Here is a 17,862-nt window from a genome sequence, read left to right on the forward strand (position 1 = left end):
AGGCCTCTCTAGAAGAGCATCTCAGCGAGGTCATGGGTGGACTCTGCTATGCCACAGTCCTCATCGTTCAGTTCTGTGTTCCTGAAACGAAGCTGGGAGATTTTGGGCAGTTCCCATTCTCATCTGCTGATTTGTTACCTGCCTGACTGCTGTCGGCAATTACTGTGTGACTTGTGATTTGTTACCTGCCTGATTGTTGTCGGCTATCATTCTGTGACTTGACCCAAGCTCCCACGCACAGGTCTGATTGTATTGTAAGTGACTCTTTGTTTTTCAGAGAACCTAATGAGCAGATGGTCAGAAATCCGAATTCTTCCTCAACATCACTGAGTAATACTCCTCTGTCCCCTGTCAAAAGCAGTCTGTCTGGACCAACTGGTGTCTCTTCTCTCAAACCAGGCCCCCTTCCAGCAAACCTGGATGATCTCAAGGTATACAGTTTGATTATTTTTCCTTTCTTTTCTTAAAAACAAACAAACAAACGAAAAACCATAGAGACAGAGATATGTTGTCACTGGCATCTTTGCCTCCTGACCTCTTGAGTAAAAAAGTAGAAGAGGGAGAGAGTGCGGGACAGACCCAAGGGTGTTGCAGGATTTACAGTGCAGAGGTCAAACCCGAAGCTGTAGGTCCTGCCTCAGCCTCCCAAGGATGTTCAAGCTCAAATCTGATCTTTTCTGCATCTTAGACTCCTCGTTAGCATAAATGAGTTACTGTGAGTCAATCGGGGCAGAGCTTAGCACAGAGACATGCAGCTTGTAATGCTTCCAAAATGTTCTAAAGCAATATCAATCTCATGCTGAACCTTTGGCAATGTCTGGTGAAATAGGAAAAATAGAAACCATGGGAATTGCTCTTCACATAGGTAAGAACAATCCACGGAGCTAATGTGACCATATTTTTTCCTAACGCTTTTGATTTTTAAAGCAGACTTTCCATTAGAAAATGCTGACTATGCTGATGGAAATTCGGTAGTTTTGATTTTTTTTTATCCAATACAGATATTGTTAAGTAAAGATCTTTATTCTCACTGAATAAGAAACAATGTTTGTAACCCACTATCAGTAATATAATTTAAAACAATGCCCTGTTCCTTTATGTTCCCAAATCTGGGAACTGTAAAGTCCGTACTACTATATGTACTATGGTCCTGTAGTGCCTGTACTACGTGTACTATGGTACTATGCCTGTAATGTACCTTAGTAAACCGGGAAAGGGCCTGGAGATTAGATCAAGTTTTTGGACTGGCATGGGTGTAATACAAATATGACAGCAATAAGTTGGAAAATGCCCTAGCAAACATGCTCATTCTATGTTCCACATGAATGATATTAAATGCTGGTGCCAACTACAAGATAGTCACAGCAGCTGTCTGGCTGATGGCAATTCCAACTGCCAGGATGGCTTGGCAGTCGTCCTCAAACTCCAGATCCTCCTGCCTCTGCCTCCTCCAGCAAATCCTACTGGCATGTGCCACCACAACTGGCCAGGGTGGCAGGCAGGCTCAGGGACCTTCCACAGCTACTGCGCAGGTTCCTCGGGTCTTGCAGGAAAGCCTGCCACTCATGCCGCAGACTCTTGGGTATGCAGAGCTGGGAACCACCACTGCCTTCTCCTTGCTCTGCCTCCGCCTTCTCTATATGGGCAGCCCAGGAGGGTCTGAGTGGCTCTGGCTTGCCTCAGCTCCAGCACTTGTTGCCAATGCTCCTGGCACCGCTGCAGTGTCCCCCTCGGCCCCACAATTTTGGGAATTTGGGCGTTGTTCTCTATACTACTTCCTGCAGTTTATTGGGTGAAGTTTCTTTAGGGGTATTCACAACGACATTTCAGGGGGTCTTGGTGCATAAATGTCTCTCTAGTCAAAAAGTGAAAAGAAAACACAACAGTATACATCTGAACACATTCTATTTTTTGAGGCCCTCAATTCACCCTCCCACCTCCTCTTTATTACTTTCCTACTGGCCAGTCTTCCAGAGGACATCCCTCAGAGCATCTCTGGGGATGAAAAACACATACATAATCCAAATTCTCTGCGCACATTCCATCCTTTCGTGGTTTATTATTTCTCTACTCCTCTTAATCTGACTATTTATACTCTGTCTCTTTTACTTATTCTTTCTCTTCCATTCTTTTTGAGGCCTTCAATTCACCCTCCAGCCTCCTCTTTATTACTTTTATTACTTTCCTGCTGACCAGCTTTCCGGAGGGCATCCTTCCGAGAGCCTCTAGTTCCTGGTCTCAGCAGTGCCTCCTGCTGTGGCGCCTGCACCACCTGGAACAGCTATCAGGCAAGAGTCTGGGGATGAACAAACACACAAACAAAGACAGATACCCAACTTCAATCCACCCTCACCATTCCCAAGGGTGATCTCTCAGCAAATCCCTAGTTCCTGATCTCAATAACGCCTCCACTTGTAGCGTCTGTGCTACTACGTGTACCACGGTCCTGTTGCACCTGTACTACATGTACTCTGGTACTACATCTGTAGTGTACCACCTGCACTATGGGACAGTTTGCAAGCCTGGCAAGGACCTGGAGATTGACACACATACAAACACAGAGCGAGAGACATGGGTCATTCTTGAAACAAGAATGCCCCCTTTATTGTGTTCCAGGGCAGCTAATATAGGGATCCTTAACTGATAGCCGCACCTCAGCCAAACCCACCAGAAACCACTCCCCTGTCGTCAAGAACTCCTGAGGGTCTCGTGCTCAGTGCAACTGCAAACACAGGAAAACAAGTTGTTTTGCTCAGAGCAGCTGCAAGCGTAGGAAAAGCAAGTTGTTTACAGGAAATTCGAGAACTGAGGGTCCACAACCCTCAACAGGGAACATTTGCCCCGATGTGACAGCTTGTTAAATGGTCAAATGGGGTGGGATAGCAGGTATTACAAATTGAAGGATATCCCATGACTGCCAAGAGACGATAAGATACACGCTATATGCTGATATCAAAGTTCCTCTATTCCCTTCTACAGGTCAAAGAGGCTTATTTCTGTCTGGCATCTACACACCGAGACAGAGATGCTAAGCTAATAATAATACTCTTTGGAGCCATGTAGTCACTCCCCTCCATTCCTCAAAAATCCACAGATAAAAGATGCCCTCTTGCCTGAAAACGTTACGCTAAGTGAAACAAGCCAGGTGCAATGGTTCAGATATCCAACGAGCCGTCTTACCTCACACATGAATAGGCAAATTAGTAGGGATAGAAAGCAGACCAGAAGCTACCAGGGCCATCCCAGAAAGACCATGGGGTGGGGGTAATTGCTTAATGTAGACATCGTTTGAAGCTGGAATAATGAAAAGGTTCTGGGGATGCATGACAGTGTGGATGTGCTTGCTGAAGCTAAGCTACGTACTCGGTAATGGCCAAATGACAAACTTTATGTTTACTTTACCTTAATAAAGTTATTATTTGCAGCTAAGTAATGAAAGTACAAAAATCCTGAATCATGCAGGACTGGAGAGACCCAGAGAACACATTGTCTAGAAGTGCTGGTGGCATTAGGCAGAGGAGAGTTCAGAACCATTGGTTGGTGACAGTCACAGTAATTAGGACAGGTCAAGGATATCGTGGTGGTAGTGGTGGTGACAATAGCTATCTTTCTTTAGCCATTCAGTATAGATTCCCACAAGGTCAGGTCAGTCTTGTCAGCCCAGTTTTTGAAGCTTTAATAGTCAGAGTCTTAAAGGAGTTCAATGACAGGCAAGTTAATCAATTTGCAAGTGATGAAATGGGACTCCAATTTAAGTGACTGATCACAAGCTTTTGCCTACTGGGAAAGATGAGAATAGAAAGAAAGGGGTGAAGGGAGGAAGCTAGGCTGGATTTGATCTCTCACTCGGAATGTGGGGAGATGTGTCTCCGAGTCCTGGGAAAGTTATACCAAGGGTAGAATCTCAATGAGTTGAAGCAGAAGAAACAGATAAATTCATTCAGGTTGGGAGTGCTAAGTAGCAACCAAGAGAAAGAGAAAACCTAACCCATTTCTATGATAATAAATACATTAGCCTCACTTAACTCAGCTGTGCTGCAGGGGATGGGCATACACTTTAGAATCCTTGACAAAGTGGGAAAAACTGAAACCAAAAAAGTGAATGAGATCATGAGAAAGTGAGGGGGGCGTGGAAAGGAAAGAAATGGGAGGGGATGAGAAGGCAGAAAAGGATGCTCCAGTGCACTCACATTTGCAGAAGGGTGGGATGAAGGATTGATGAAGGTGGTCCCACCTCGAGATGATTAGGAAGGTAGGACAGAATATGTGAATGCAGACATTCCGCTGCGGAAAGGAAAAGGGTGCTGAGTGGAGTTTGGCTTCTTCTTACAGAGATGTTGGGGTTGGCAGACGGCTCTGTGGGAAAGAGTTGGCCGTACAAGCATGCGGACCTGAATTTGATCCCCAGCACCTATGCGTGACATGATCGCACACCTGTAACCCTAGCACCAGGGAGGCAGGCACAGGAGGATCCCTGGGGCTGGCTAGCCAGCAAGTCTAACTCTAGTGGGTAATCTCCAGGGCAAGGACAGACCTTGTCTCAAAAACTAAATAAAGGAAGGACGGAAGGAAGGAAGGAAGGAAGGAAGGAAGGAAGGAAGGAAGGAAGGAAGGAAGAAAAAGAAAAGAAAAGAACTGAGGGTTTGACCTCTCTCTCTCTCTCTCTCTCTCTCTCTCTCTCTCTCTCTCTCTCTCTCTCACATACACACACACACACACACACACACACACACACACACACACGCATGCGTGCACAGCGGGACTTAGTGATTTTTCATAGCACGTTGACTTTTTAAAAACCTTTTTTCTAATAAATTAAATTTGAGTGAGTGTGAAGAGAAGAAACTAAAAATTCTGAAAATTGGGAAAATATTTGCTGGAGATTAAGAAACTGTCCATTTTAAGGTGAGCCATATAAGGCTATTGTTTCTATGTGTTTAAGAGCACTTTTCTTTCAGAGATAGAGACAGAGCTGCATACCAATTAAATTGTAAAATTTGCCTCAAAACAATTTTAGAGAAGTAGAGAGGGAAGCAAAATTGGCATAAATTGTTAATTACTGAAGTTGTTGGATGGATATGAGTCCCCAGTGTTTTTCTAGCTATTTTTCCATGTTAGAATTTTCCATAATAAATGTTTTTAAAATGACCAAGAATTAGAAGAACTGAATGTAGAGAAGAGGACTGTGCAAGCCTTTGTCTCACGCAAGCCCACACAGTCAAATAATCTGAAATTTTTAAGGGAAATTGAACTACACAAATACTCATTTTATTTTAGAATGTGATCTGTGTTATTTAATAATGTAGCCAAATTATTCGGTGCAAGAACAGATTCTAAAAATAAGTGCAGAACTCATTAATTTTAAGTAACTCAAAATTAAAACAATAATGAGTTGCCATCTTGCACCTTTTCAAACCAGGAAATTTGAAAGAAAAAAAAATGGTCCAGCAAGACTTTGACAAGAGCAGCGTGCTGGATGCCAGCAAAGGCGGCCGTGGTGTTTTTCTCGTAGCTTGCAGCTGATTGTAAAGGGACATTTTCGAGTTGAAACATGATCGTGTACAGCAAAGTAAATGGCATTTTAACAGACAAGAGCCAGAGAAAACATGGCACTATGCTTCTTCCAACTTGAAATGCATGTGAACACATTTTGTTTGACAACAACCTCTTTTAAATAATTATGCTGCCCATAAATTTCTGACATGCTTTCCTTAGCACGCCATGAACATTTTCCATAACTTTTAATATTCAATAAAAGTTTTATTTTTAATAACAGCAAATCACCCCATCACCTAGTTAGCATTCCACTTCTGGAAATTTAATTTGCTGCCAAATGTTTTGCTATTCAGAATAGGATTTCAGTGCCCTTTGGACATACATATATTATCTTCTCTGATTATTTCTCTTGGATAACGTCATACATGTTAAATTGTTGGTTTAAGATACATTAATATTATTTTAGCCTTGCATGGTGGCGCACACCTTTAGTCCCAGTACTCGGGAGGCAGAGGCAGGCAGATCTACGTGAGTTCAAGGTCAGCCTGGTCTACAAAGTGAGTTCTAGGACAACCAGAGCTACACAGAGAAACCCTGTCTTGAAGAAACAAACCAAAAACCAGAAACAAAACATGACAGTAATAGTTTTTTAAGTTCTTGAACGATATTCCCAGACTCCTTTCTGCCGAATAGTCTGTTGCAGAGCCGCGTGTTGAGGCGACTCCACTCCAACATGAGCACGCCCATGTGCATCCCAGTGCACATCAAGATGCAGACCCCACAGCTCAGGGGTGCAGGAGGGAGTGAGGGTACACATCTCACCAGCTCCCAGCCATTGTTTGGCTGCTGCTTGCAGGGACATACCTTAAACAGAAAGATCGTAAAGGTCTTCAGCTTGTCAAGGTCTTTATTTCACGGCTGCTTTGCTCCGAGAAAACACTACTACTTCTCTGTCAGCAGGTGAATCAAAATAAACCTCTTATTTTATTTTAATTGCACTGCTTCCTTAACCTGCTAATGATCCTACACATAGATTATGGGACATTTTAAAATTGTGGTTTTGCTTATAAAGAGCTGGGTCAGATATCTTACCTATTTTTATATTAGGTCTCAGTCTTTTTGTTATTTATTTATTTATTTCATATGTATGAATGTTTTGCATGCACCATGTGCATACTAGGTACATACAGAGATCAGAATAGGGTGTTAGATCCCCTGGAACTGAAATTGTAGATGATTGTGAACTACCATGTGGATGCTGGGAATTGAACCTAGGTTTCTGCAAGAGCCACAAATCTTCTAAGCTGCAGAACCACTTCTCCAGTCTGCCCTTTTCTCTTAGAATGATAAGCACACATTCTCATTTTTGCAGCTTAATTGTTTATGCTATCACTAGTTTCTTTCTAAGGATTACTATTTAAATTTGCATTTTGTGTACGCTTTGTTGATTTATCAAAGTTTAAATTTTGGTTATTGATATTTTTATGATGACTTCATTTGCTTTTATGTTCAAAAACTCGGTTCCTACAGAAAAGTTTTACCTATGTATTATTCTGTTTTAGAGAATCATTGGACTGTAAGTTTTTAATATGTTTCCTGTATTACTCACAGAAGTGATTTGTCTATTTAGAAATGAGACGAACTATTTAGAGAACACCGTGAGAAGTGTACTAGTTAACATTTTAGCAGATGTTTGTCTACATAATTTCATAAGCAAATATTAATTTAAATGTATGAATTGTTATTTAATTTATTTAAAATAGTATCAGCTCACTTTCTTTCAGTTAATAATAGACCATAAATGATTATCCATCATCCAGTGTCAACGAACATTCATACCTTTAATCTTAGTGGATCTTTGGTAACCCATCATTTGCAGTAATTTTTATTTAATCAGTTCCCCATGCTTGCATTTATTTCATAGTTTACAACTTGTGAACATTATGAGAATATGAGAATTAATTAGCTACATGTGTATCAATATAATAATAATGGCTTTATATTGCATAACCATTTTCCTGCACTATCCCAAGAGCTTTTATAAATCCATCTATACCCTTGCAAAAATGAATAAGGCAGGGATTAATATCCCACTTCAAAGAGAAAGCACAGAGGATCAAGAAGCTAGGAACAAGAAGGGCCTAGTTTTTACCACCATATACTTTCTTCAATACACAATTGATATCTAGTCAGTTGTGAAAAATAAAATAGACCCAACATACAGCTGGGCAGAGTTAAGTATGTCTGTAATCCCAACACTGAGGAGATGGGGCCTGAGGATTAAGAGTCGGGGGCAGTCAGACAAAACAAAGACAAAAGACAAACTGAGGAGGTGGGGAATAACTCAAGAGTAGGCAACTGGTCTACCGTGTGCAAGGCCCTGCTTTCCATGTCTTGAACAGACACACATTTGTGTATAGACACAGTCACATATTTATTTATTTATTTATTTCATATGTATGAGAATCTTATACATGCACAATCTTCCCCACTCCCTCCAAAAACAGTGTTCACATAAAGTCTTGTTCTCAATCTGACCCAAGACCAGCAGCATAAATATCCTCCCGGGATTATCATAAATGGAATGCCTGGTCCCCACCCCAGATCGTTGGAAGGGAAACTCCAGGGTGGACCCACGATCTGTGTTTCCCATCAAGATCCCCAGTGAGCTGGTATCTGTTTAGGTTTGAGGAAGAGCACACAGTAGAAGAAGTCAGAACGGCTGACAATTGTTGTGGTTTACCGTTAGACTTATGTCTAAGTCCAGGCAGACACCAGTTTTCCACAAAACTGAAACCGGCTAAGATGGGGTAGGAGAGCTGTGGGTTAGGTGCTTTTACCATTGGATTAAGAAAAGCATTGCCATGACTACAGCCATGAAAAACAGGGCAGATACGGTCTTCACTACAGGGACTCCATATGTGTTTATTTTTTTCATTGTGGTGGTGTGAAATGATATACATTCCATATGCATCATACTTGAATTAATTTTTGACTCTCAGGTTAGTGATAGCTGTCAGTCATTTCTGTTGGGCAGCAGGAATGGCCTCTAGGTCCAGTCTGGTTTGTGGTCATGGGAATGGCTAATGGCTGATGCTCCACGCAGGCCTTGTAACTCATCTGGCTTGTTCCACAAGTTAGGTGTATTCCCTGTGTTTTTGAATTCATGCTATTTTCACCTTAGGATAAACTTATTAGGAGATAGCGTTTTTTTTTTAAAAAAAAAAAGATTTGTTAAAAATCACACAAAATTGGTTTAAATCAGAAGCAAGAGAGAGATTGCAAGATGTATTTAAAAAGAAATGGATATATACTATAAAGTTCCACGTGGGTATCCCATATCCCAAAGCTCCCTAAATAGCAAATACAATTACACGGTGATCACACCTCACCCGGACACTGATCTAATGGAGCCTTGTTCCTTTAGGTGTCTGAGTTACGACAACAGCTTCGAATACGAGGCTTGCCAGTGTCGGGCACCAAGACGGCATTGGTGGACAGGCTTCGACCCTTCCAGGATTGTGCTGGCAACCCTGTGCCCAACTTTGGGGACATCACGACTGTCACCTTTCCTGTCACACCCAACGCCTTGCCCAGTTATCAGTCCTCCCCATCAGGCTTCTACCACTTCGGCAGCACGAGCTCCAGCCCACCCATCTCCCCTGCTTCATCGGACCTATCGGCCGCAGGGTCCCTGCCAGACACCTTCACTGATGCGTCACCTGGTTTCGGCCTGCATGCGTCCCCGGTGCCTGCCTGCACCGACGAGAGCCTTTTGAGCAGCCTGAATGGGGGTTCCGGCCCCTCGGAGCCCGATGGGCTGGACTCGGAGAAGGACAAGATGCTGGTAGAGAAGCAAAAGGTGATCAACCAGCTCACCTGGAAGCTGCGGCAGGAGCAGCGGCAGGTGGAGGAGCTGAGGATGCAGCTGCAGAAACAGAAGAGCAGCTGCAGCGACCAAAAGCCACTGCCCTTCCTGGCTGCCACCATCAAGCAGGAAGATGTCTCTAGCTGCCCCTTTGCAGCCCAACAAGTGTCTGGGAAGGGACAGGGCCACAGCTCTGACAGTCCCCCTCCGGCCTGCGAGGCTGCTCAGCTGCTGCCCCACTGTGTGGAGTCCTCAGGTCAAACCCATGTACTCTCGTCCACGTTTCTCAGCCCCCAGTGCTCCCCTCAGCACTCGCCCCTAGGGACCCTGAAGAGCCCCCAGCACATCAGTCTGCCCCCCTCACCCAACAACCCTTACTTCCTGCCCGCCTCCTCTGGGTCGCAGAGAGAGAGCCATGGGGTCTCCTCACCTAGCAACAGCCAAGGGTGTGCACAGGTAAGCAAGTATGACCTTGCCATGGGGTGTCTCAGGAGGTGGAAGAGGGACTCCCACCACTAGAGAGCTGGGAAAAAGGCTTCCTGTCAGCGAGGCAGCACCTCACTGACTCTATGGTCCTTGAGCCTTCACAACCAGTTTTTGCAACGTGGGTTGGCAAACTTGTTCTACAAAGGTTTAGAAATCAAACGTCTGGAAATCATAGCTTCTGGAACAAACTCCTCAGATTTGCCCTTAAAGCAAATAAGCATCCACAGACAGTTCGGAATAAAGCATACATTTCCAATATAAAGTTATCTACAAAATCAGGCCCCAAGCAACATTGAGCTCATGGTCTATTATTTGCTGATTAATGTTCTCAAAAATGCTCAAAAATTAATATCAACCCTTATCATTGCCCAAATCGTTTTTATCAAGAGAGTCAAAAGGAAGTTGGGCATGGTAGTACCTGCCTGGAATTCCAGCACTCTGGAAACTGAGACAGGGGATTGCTGTGAGTTTGAGGCTATCTTAGGCTACATCCTTGATGGAGGAGGGTTATCTGTCTATTGTGTTATTTTCATTGGTCAATAAAGAGACTGCCTTGGCCCTTTGATAGGACAGAAAATTAGCTAGGCGGAGTAAACAGAACAGAATGCTGGGAAGAGGGCAATGGGGCAGACGCCATGGAGCCAGCCACCAGGTCAGACATGCTAAATCTTTCCCGGTAAGCCACACCTCGTGGTGCTATACAGATTATTAGAAATAGGTTAATCAAGATGTGAGAGTTAGCCAGTAACTAACTCTCTAGAGATAATGGGCCAGGCAGTATTTAAATGAATACAACTTATGTGTTATTATTTCTGGGGCTAAGCTAGCCATGCAGGAGCTGAACAGGATGAAAAGCAGGCCTGCCTGCAGCTCCTCACTACACATCCTAAGACCACATTTTGGGGCACGGGGTGGTGTGGGGGAGACAGAGACAGCTTGTGTGTAAGAAAGCACTTCCTCTTCTCTTACATTCTCATCAAATATTTATTGAGACCTACCATGTGCCACACTCTACTGCAGGAGGAAAACCTCTACTCCTGTGGGAACACAGGTTATGGGCAGTGAGGAGAAAGATGGTCCATCTTGTAGAGAAAGTAGAGAAAGGCTGGGTTGTGTGAGAAGTCTGGAAGTTTGCGATCTCCACTAAAGGGGTCAGGCATGTTGCAGAGGAACCTTGAAAGAGATACAGGAGGGACCATTGTTAAGATTTGGGATGAAGGGATGGAAGACGCATCAGGTGAAAGATCCTGGGATTCAAACCTAAGTAAAATGCCAAAGAATCAGAAAGAAGTCCAGCGTGTGTCTGGGACAGAATAAGAAGAGAGCTATAGAAGAATGGAAATGACAGCTCAAAGACTACACCCAACGTGATTAGCAAAGACGTTTTCTTTTGTCCATGAAACAAACGGATTATTAGGAAAGCATACAGAAGACTATTTGAAGAAGGAAATCACATTGTCAAGAGATTATAAAATCTAAGACAATGGCCCACATTGGGTAGCTGCCAATTAAAGTATTAAAAGGCATGAACAGAAGCCATCTTGTCCACTGTCACTGCACCCCTGTGGTTCCAGTTCAGTGCCTTTATTTGCCATTGAGAAAAATGAGATCAGGAAGATGGAACTCACTGCCTAGAATGCCAGCATTAGTTGATTTTAAAGTTCACAATGAAATATCGCTACTCTGAGGGTGTGCAGCATGACTAGAGTTAATGAGAGTGAATTTCACGAGCTTACCTGAACAGGACATTAGCATCAGTGGTACCCACTCCTGGAAGAACATTCTGGGATAGCTAATCAGCACCATTTCTAAACATCTATTGTATGCGCAGTGCCCTGGGCAACAAGGTAGAAATAGCCCTTAGGCCATGGCTTGAGCCATGATTTTCCATTTTAAGGATATCAGTGCTATTGGGGAGGAATAAGATGGCACAATAATTTGTTGTTTACAAAGACTATAGGACAGTAGCAATTTCATGCAGAACAGATAGCAAGACTGATCTATGGCATTAAGTCACGTGGCACAGAATGGGTGGGTAGGTGTAAAGTGCTGGTAGAGGCCTGGAAGGTTTTGTGACCGACCAGTTTGCACTTCACAGGTAGCTCTAAAAAGGAGAAGGCTAGGTCACGAGTTCAGTAGACTTGTCTTTTGTCCGTGAAGATGAAGAGGTTTTGGAAGGCCTAAATAGAAAACAAATATTCCGTGTGAATAAGATAGGTAGGTAAAATGTTTAAGTTGTGGTTTCAGGAGAATTTAGGTTTGTAGAACTAGGTAATGCCTATGGTCATATAGAGTCTTGAACTCTTATACAGGTGAGGTGCGTGGGGTCTATGCTATGGATATGTGAGAGCTTGAGGAAGTTTGTAGTGCATAGGAGACACATGCAAAACCAGGTTTTAGATATAGTCATCTGCTAATAGAATTTGTAAATATCAGAAACCTGGGGGCAAAAGCTGAGGGCGAGAAGGGTCAGATGAAGCCACTCTCGAGTATGTTGATGTTCCTTTAATTTGTCGCCTGTGTCTTTCCACAGACCTCAGGGGCACACGAAAGCCATCCTAGCTTCTCCCCACCGTCTTCCAGCCTCCATCAGCCTTTCTCTGGCACCCAAGCAGACAGCAGTCACAGTGCTGGACTCAACCCTTGTCCCAAAAGCCCTGTTATCCATCCAAAGGTCAGTACCAGAGAAGTTGGCAACAGACCAGTTTCCGGGAGGGTGGAATTGAAATGGGAGCACGGTAGAGAATAGTGTCAGAGACAGAGATGGGTACGTAACAGATTAATGTTTAAAAAAATGGAAAAGTGGTGTCCAGAGCCAAGTCTCTGTAGAGAAGAGATGGTGCTTGGAAGCTGGTAAAAGGAATGGGGATATAAAGAGTCGGGATGTGGGGAGTTCCCAGAGCAAAGAGAGTGATGGAACAACTTGGACAAAAGGTGGACAAGGCATAGTTGAGCCCCAAGCCTCATGGAAGCAAAGCGAAAGAAACCCTCATAGGCTAGGCACCTTTAGAAGACCACACTCACAGTAACTGTGGTGAAAATGACCCAGTTTGGAATGAACTGTTCTGAAAATACCTGGGTGAAAGAACTTCTTTGTATTGAATTGAGCTCATGTCCAGGAGAAAATGATGCAGCTGATAGGCATGGGAGCACACGCCTTTCATCCCAGCACTCAGGAGGTAGAGGCAGGCGTGTCTCTGGAAGGGTCTAAGGCCAGTTTGATCTACATAGTGAGTTCTAGGATATCCAGGATTACACTCTGAGATGAGAAAGAGAGAGAGAGAGAGAGAGAGAGAGAGAGAGAGAGAGAGAGAGAGAGAGAGGGGAAGAGAGAAAAGAAAAAGAAAAGAGGGTACACTTTAGGGGTGGAAATCGAATCAGTGAGTTTCACGCTAAGATTCCATTAACAAATCCACAATGGCACAAACTGGTGTTAACCTATTAGTGCCTATTAGTGCCGTTTGCTTTCTCCTCATCTCGGGCTTTCATTATTACTACTTGGCAGTTTTTTCAATGTAGCCTGTGGTTTCTAGAACACGAGCATTGTCCCTTGAGACACACTGAATGTTGTTCTCTGTATTGTATCCACTTGCAGATGACTGGCTTGCAATCTTCTGACAAGGTGGGGCCAAAGTTTTCAATTCCATCCCCAACATTTTCCAAGTCAAGTTCAGTGGTTTCCGAGATAACCCAGCCCCCATCCTATGAAGATGCAGTAAAGCAGGTAACCGCATGGTTAGCTCTATATGATTCAATAAATGGACTCAGTAAGCAGAACTTTGCAGTATTAAGCATTGCATTGGTGGACTCTGATATCGAGTGGGCTTGGTACCTACCTAATAGAGTGAACAAAGTGTGTCCATATGACCTGAAGACAGGGTTGTAGAGTTGGTTCCAAGTTAGGACAGCTCTGTTGGTGACTTTTCTACTTTATGGCATTATAAAATGTCATCCGTTCAATCCACCTGCATTTTGAATTTGGGCTTTATTGCAAGCTGGTAGCATGTGGTAGGTACTGTGTTCTGCATGCTGGGCAACCAAGGTGAGCCACAGTTCCTAAGCAACTGTCCGAACACAAGAGAAACCAGGTGCTCTACAGCATGCTGTGTTGCTGAGCTAGGGTGTGCAGTGGACTGTGTGAGCGCAATGCATTTTGGTGTATGATGATATCAGTTTATCCCTTTACCTGCACATTACCCTTTGGTAAATTGAGGACCATTTGAACATCTGAGTATTCAGGGAGAGCAGGTTGATCAGGTATTCACAAGGCCTGGCTTTGCTGCCAACTCTGTCACCTGCCACAGTCACTGAGGTTGGATACACATTCAACTTCTCTTCAAGAAAATAAAAGTATTTACTCTATAAGGATTATTGATAATCTTGTACTTATCTCATTGTTTGGTAACATGATAAGGGCTCAAATATGAGAGCAATTGTCAAGACTACATTTTCCTAATTTCTTAGCTTTAAAACTCAATGACCTTGTAACAGTATTGATGGCTAAGTAATAAATACGGGGAGATTCATTGACTCTTACATTTGTGTTTTGAAAATGCTTCAGAATTTAAAAAATAAGAAAAAGAAGAACATGGGTGATTTTAGTCAGCCCTCTCTGAGTGCATCCTAGCAGCCATGACTTGAACACACTAGGGAAACAAGTCCTGAAAGTCCCTCCACACCCCCCTGGAACTTGCTGCATGCCAAGTGTGATGTCGAACCCATCCAGAGGGAAGGGTTGTCTGTCGTGAGCCAGCTTCTAGCCATTTCACAGAGCCTCTGCCTCTCCAGCATTTGCATGGGTGTGTCAAGGGTCAAGTCTCACGTGCTGTGTTAGGCATGTCACAGTTCCATCTGTATGGAGCATACACCCCTTCTTCTTGTCACCGGTCCCAAAGCCACACAACGCAGTAGATATTTTTGACAGCATTTACACTGTATTAGGCAGCAAACTCCAGAGAACACTTGCAAGGCAGGGAGACTGGTGTAGGCTCTATGCAAATACTAAACCATTGTATAGAATAGACTGGAGCACCTGAAGATTTTGGAACCCAAGGGTGAGAGCTCCTAGGAATTATCCTCCTAGAATACTGAAGGATGAGCAGTTCAACTGAAATAGTTTCAATTTAATTATGATATCAAATAATCATATCTAAACCCAGAACAGAGCATCAATGTCAGGCGCTGTCTGCTGTCTGGTCTCCTGAAATCAAAACCAAGGCAGTAAGGTTTCTTTTGCTATCCAAAGATGTCATGCTATAGGCTTTCCCATTTCTGAAAACTTCAGGAGAAGTTAGACTGTGCTTAACCATTCAGATGAGCAGAGACAAGGGCAGACTCACAGGCTCTGCAAGATGAACCAAGAAAATCAAAGCCCATGTCCTGGGCCACATTTATAGCAGTCAAACAGAGGTGGACACAAGTAGCTTCCAAAGAGAGAAAGAGATGCGTATTAAGGAGCCTCCTCCTGGGATGGAAGCTCCCTTGCGAGGCCAGGCTCACTCTCCCATCTCCCTCATTCTTGTTTGTTGTGTTCAATGATCTAGTTCAGTGGATTATCTGAGTACAATTTACACTAAGATTTTTGATTAAACTTGGACCAAAGCCCTTTAGTAGGTCTAACTAAGCTCTTAACCGTATTATCCACTAAAGCCAGAAGTAGAAATAGCCCAAGTGCCCATCAGCAGGCAAATGAAAAACAAAATATGGTGGAGTCACACTACAGAGCACCATTTGGTCCAAGACCAAAAGTAGTCAAATTCATGGAGGCAGGAAGGAGAAGAGTGCCTATTGGCACTGGCAAAGGTTATCGGGAGGTGTTGCTTCATGTGTATAGAGTTTTACTTTTGTAGATTAAAAGAGTTATGTGGGTATGTAGCATTGATGGAAAAAGTGAATGTACAGTTAAAATGACAAAGCTTAGAAGTTTTATGTTATGCTCTATTTTACTGTGCTTTTTGGAGTCCTTAAGCAAGCCTAATCCAAAGCCCTACAGCTTTGCTTCTTCTACTGTCTCCATACCGACGTGGCCACCTCCTAACCTCTCTGCTCTCTTTTTGGCTAATTTGAAACAGCAAATGACTCGGAGCCAGCAGATGGATGAACTCCTGGATGTCCTCATTGAAAGCGGAGGTAAGATTGCCTTGCCCACTGTCCATGAGGATCCTTCCTACCTGTGGTCTCTCTAAGACATGGCCTCTTATGACCACGGTCAGGGACACACTGAGTCAGGTACACCAGGCAGTCTGCTGGTTATGTCCTTCCTCTGAGCTTTAGGTGTGCTTTGTTAGCAGAGAAGAGAACCCCAGTGGATGGTTTCTCACCACCTTTATCCTGGGGATGCTCTGCGTGTCACTTTTCAGCCCATCCCTGTCTCTGGAAGTGTGGTTTGTTATTCCACCACTTTCCTTCAGGCCTAGTCCCTATCTTCTTGATTACAAGAAGAAATAACTATGGAAACAGTGGAAGCTTTGGCTCACTACTCAGGCTGAAATTCAGCCAGCTATTGCTCACTGGATGCCCCCTTCGTGCTTAAATGTTACTCCACTTAGCAATAAAATTAACCAGTATGTCCCTTCACCCACTCATTCATTTATTTAAGAAATATCACAGAATGTCTGTGTAGAACTTGAAAACACACAAAGGAATCAGAAATCTGTGTGTGTGAAGGTCAGACAAGAACATGGGACTTCAGGAGCACTTGAAGTTTAACAGGAGGCAGTCAGTGACTCAGAGATAGAATGCCAGGCATAACGCTATACTCAGCTCTCCAGCAGATCATTCTGTGGAACGCAGTCTGGTAAGGGAGGTGGACAGTGAGCAAGAGAACCAGTGTTTCTTATCATAACAAGGAGGATGGGAGAGAAGAGCACAGGTGTGTGTTTGTATTGAAGTTTGGTGATGGAAGATGACTCTACCAGGTGCTCCTTCTTTTTCCTGAAGTATGTGGCCAGGAGGCAGAGTAGTGAGGACAGAGAAGCGAGTGTGGGAGAGTCTAGGAAAGGATAGCCGTGGGTAGTCACGAATGAGATGAGTTTTATAGAGAAATGCAAGAGTGTAAGGCAGAATTAAGTGCAAGTAGAAGGTTTGATGCCATCAACTGAAAGTAAAGCCAGCCAGCTCAGTGCAATCACTGTTCTCAGCCTACATCCAGGCGACTTGGAGCAGCTAAGAGAAACTGCATGGGGGCTTCTCAGGGAGGAGGGTTTGGCTAAGCTGGGAGAGAATGGCAAAAAGGTGGGAATGACCATAGCGGTGAGCCATAGAAAACTGATCCAAACAAGGAAAGAAGTGAGTGATGTGGGAGTTACTGACATGTACTGGGCGATAGCGCACCAGTAGATTAGGTACCCGAGAATGTCTTAGAAATGACTGACCCAGAGTACTTCATAAATGAGCTAGAGATGGGGAAGGAGAAGGACAGAGAGTGGGAGATCCTGCGTAAGGTCGAGTTCTTGGAAGGATGGGCTATGCAAGGACAAGGCTCAAGGTATCCACCAGCATGGGGAGGCCGCCATCACTGGAGTGGATAGGAAGGACAAGGAACTGAGAGACCAGCATGAGCAGTGTGTGACTTCAATGAATATATAGTCTTTGAAATAAGAAACTCTGGCCTGGCAAAACGGCTGCGAACTAGGGAATGGTTCCCAACAGATGAAGAGATGAGATCCGCAGGTCTACACTAGGGAAATTGGCTGCCCTAAAAACCACTGAGGAGTGGTAAGAAGGGGGGGGCATCAACATAAAAACAGCTGTGGGACGACACTCTTCCCTTCTTTGCTGTCCAACAGAGAGCATAACAAGAGATACAATGTCCTCCCATACAGCTAGTGGTAGCGGAGGGGGCGAAGTAGACAGCAGAGAAGAGTGTAAGTTCCAAGGCGGGGGGGTATTTGGGACACTTTAAAAAAGAAACAATGGAGAGACAACAGAGGTAGGGGTGAGCCCAGGGCTAAGTGCTGAGCAGGAAAGGATGGCCATCTTCTGGGCTTTCTATAGAGCATCTCATTTATCCC

General features: G+C 44.0%; 1 protein-coding gene across 2 annotated transcripts in view; it reads left to right on the top strand.

Annotated features, from left to right (window-relative positions):
- The window catches only part of Myocd (myocardin), a 98,856-nt gene that overhangs the window by 75,119 nt on the left and 5,875 nt on the right, over positions 1-17,862 (top strand). For both annotated transcript variants that reach the window (XM_048448264.3, XM_048448263.3), the window contains 5 exons: positions 278-431; positions 8,924-9,820; positions 12,384-12,524; positions 13,446-13,574; positions 15,922-15,979. In XM_048448264.3, coding sequence (XP_048304221.2) covers positions 278-431; positions 8,924-9,820; positions 12,384-12,524; positions 13,446-13,574; positions 15,922-15,979 — 1,379 coding nt within the window. The remainder of the gene's footprint in view (positions 1-277; positions 432-8,923; positions 9,821-12,383; positions 12,525-13,445; positions 13,575-15,921; positions 15,980-17,862) is intronic.

The sequence above is a fragment of the Myodes glareolus genome, chromosome 9 (assembly GCF_982192425.1).
Source record: "Myodes glareolus chromosome 9, mMyoGla1.1, whole genome shotgun sequence".
NCBI lineage: Eukaryota > Metazoa > Chordata > Mammalia > Rodentia > Cricetidae > Myodes > Myodes glareolus.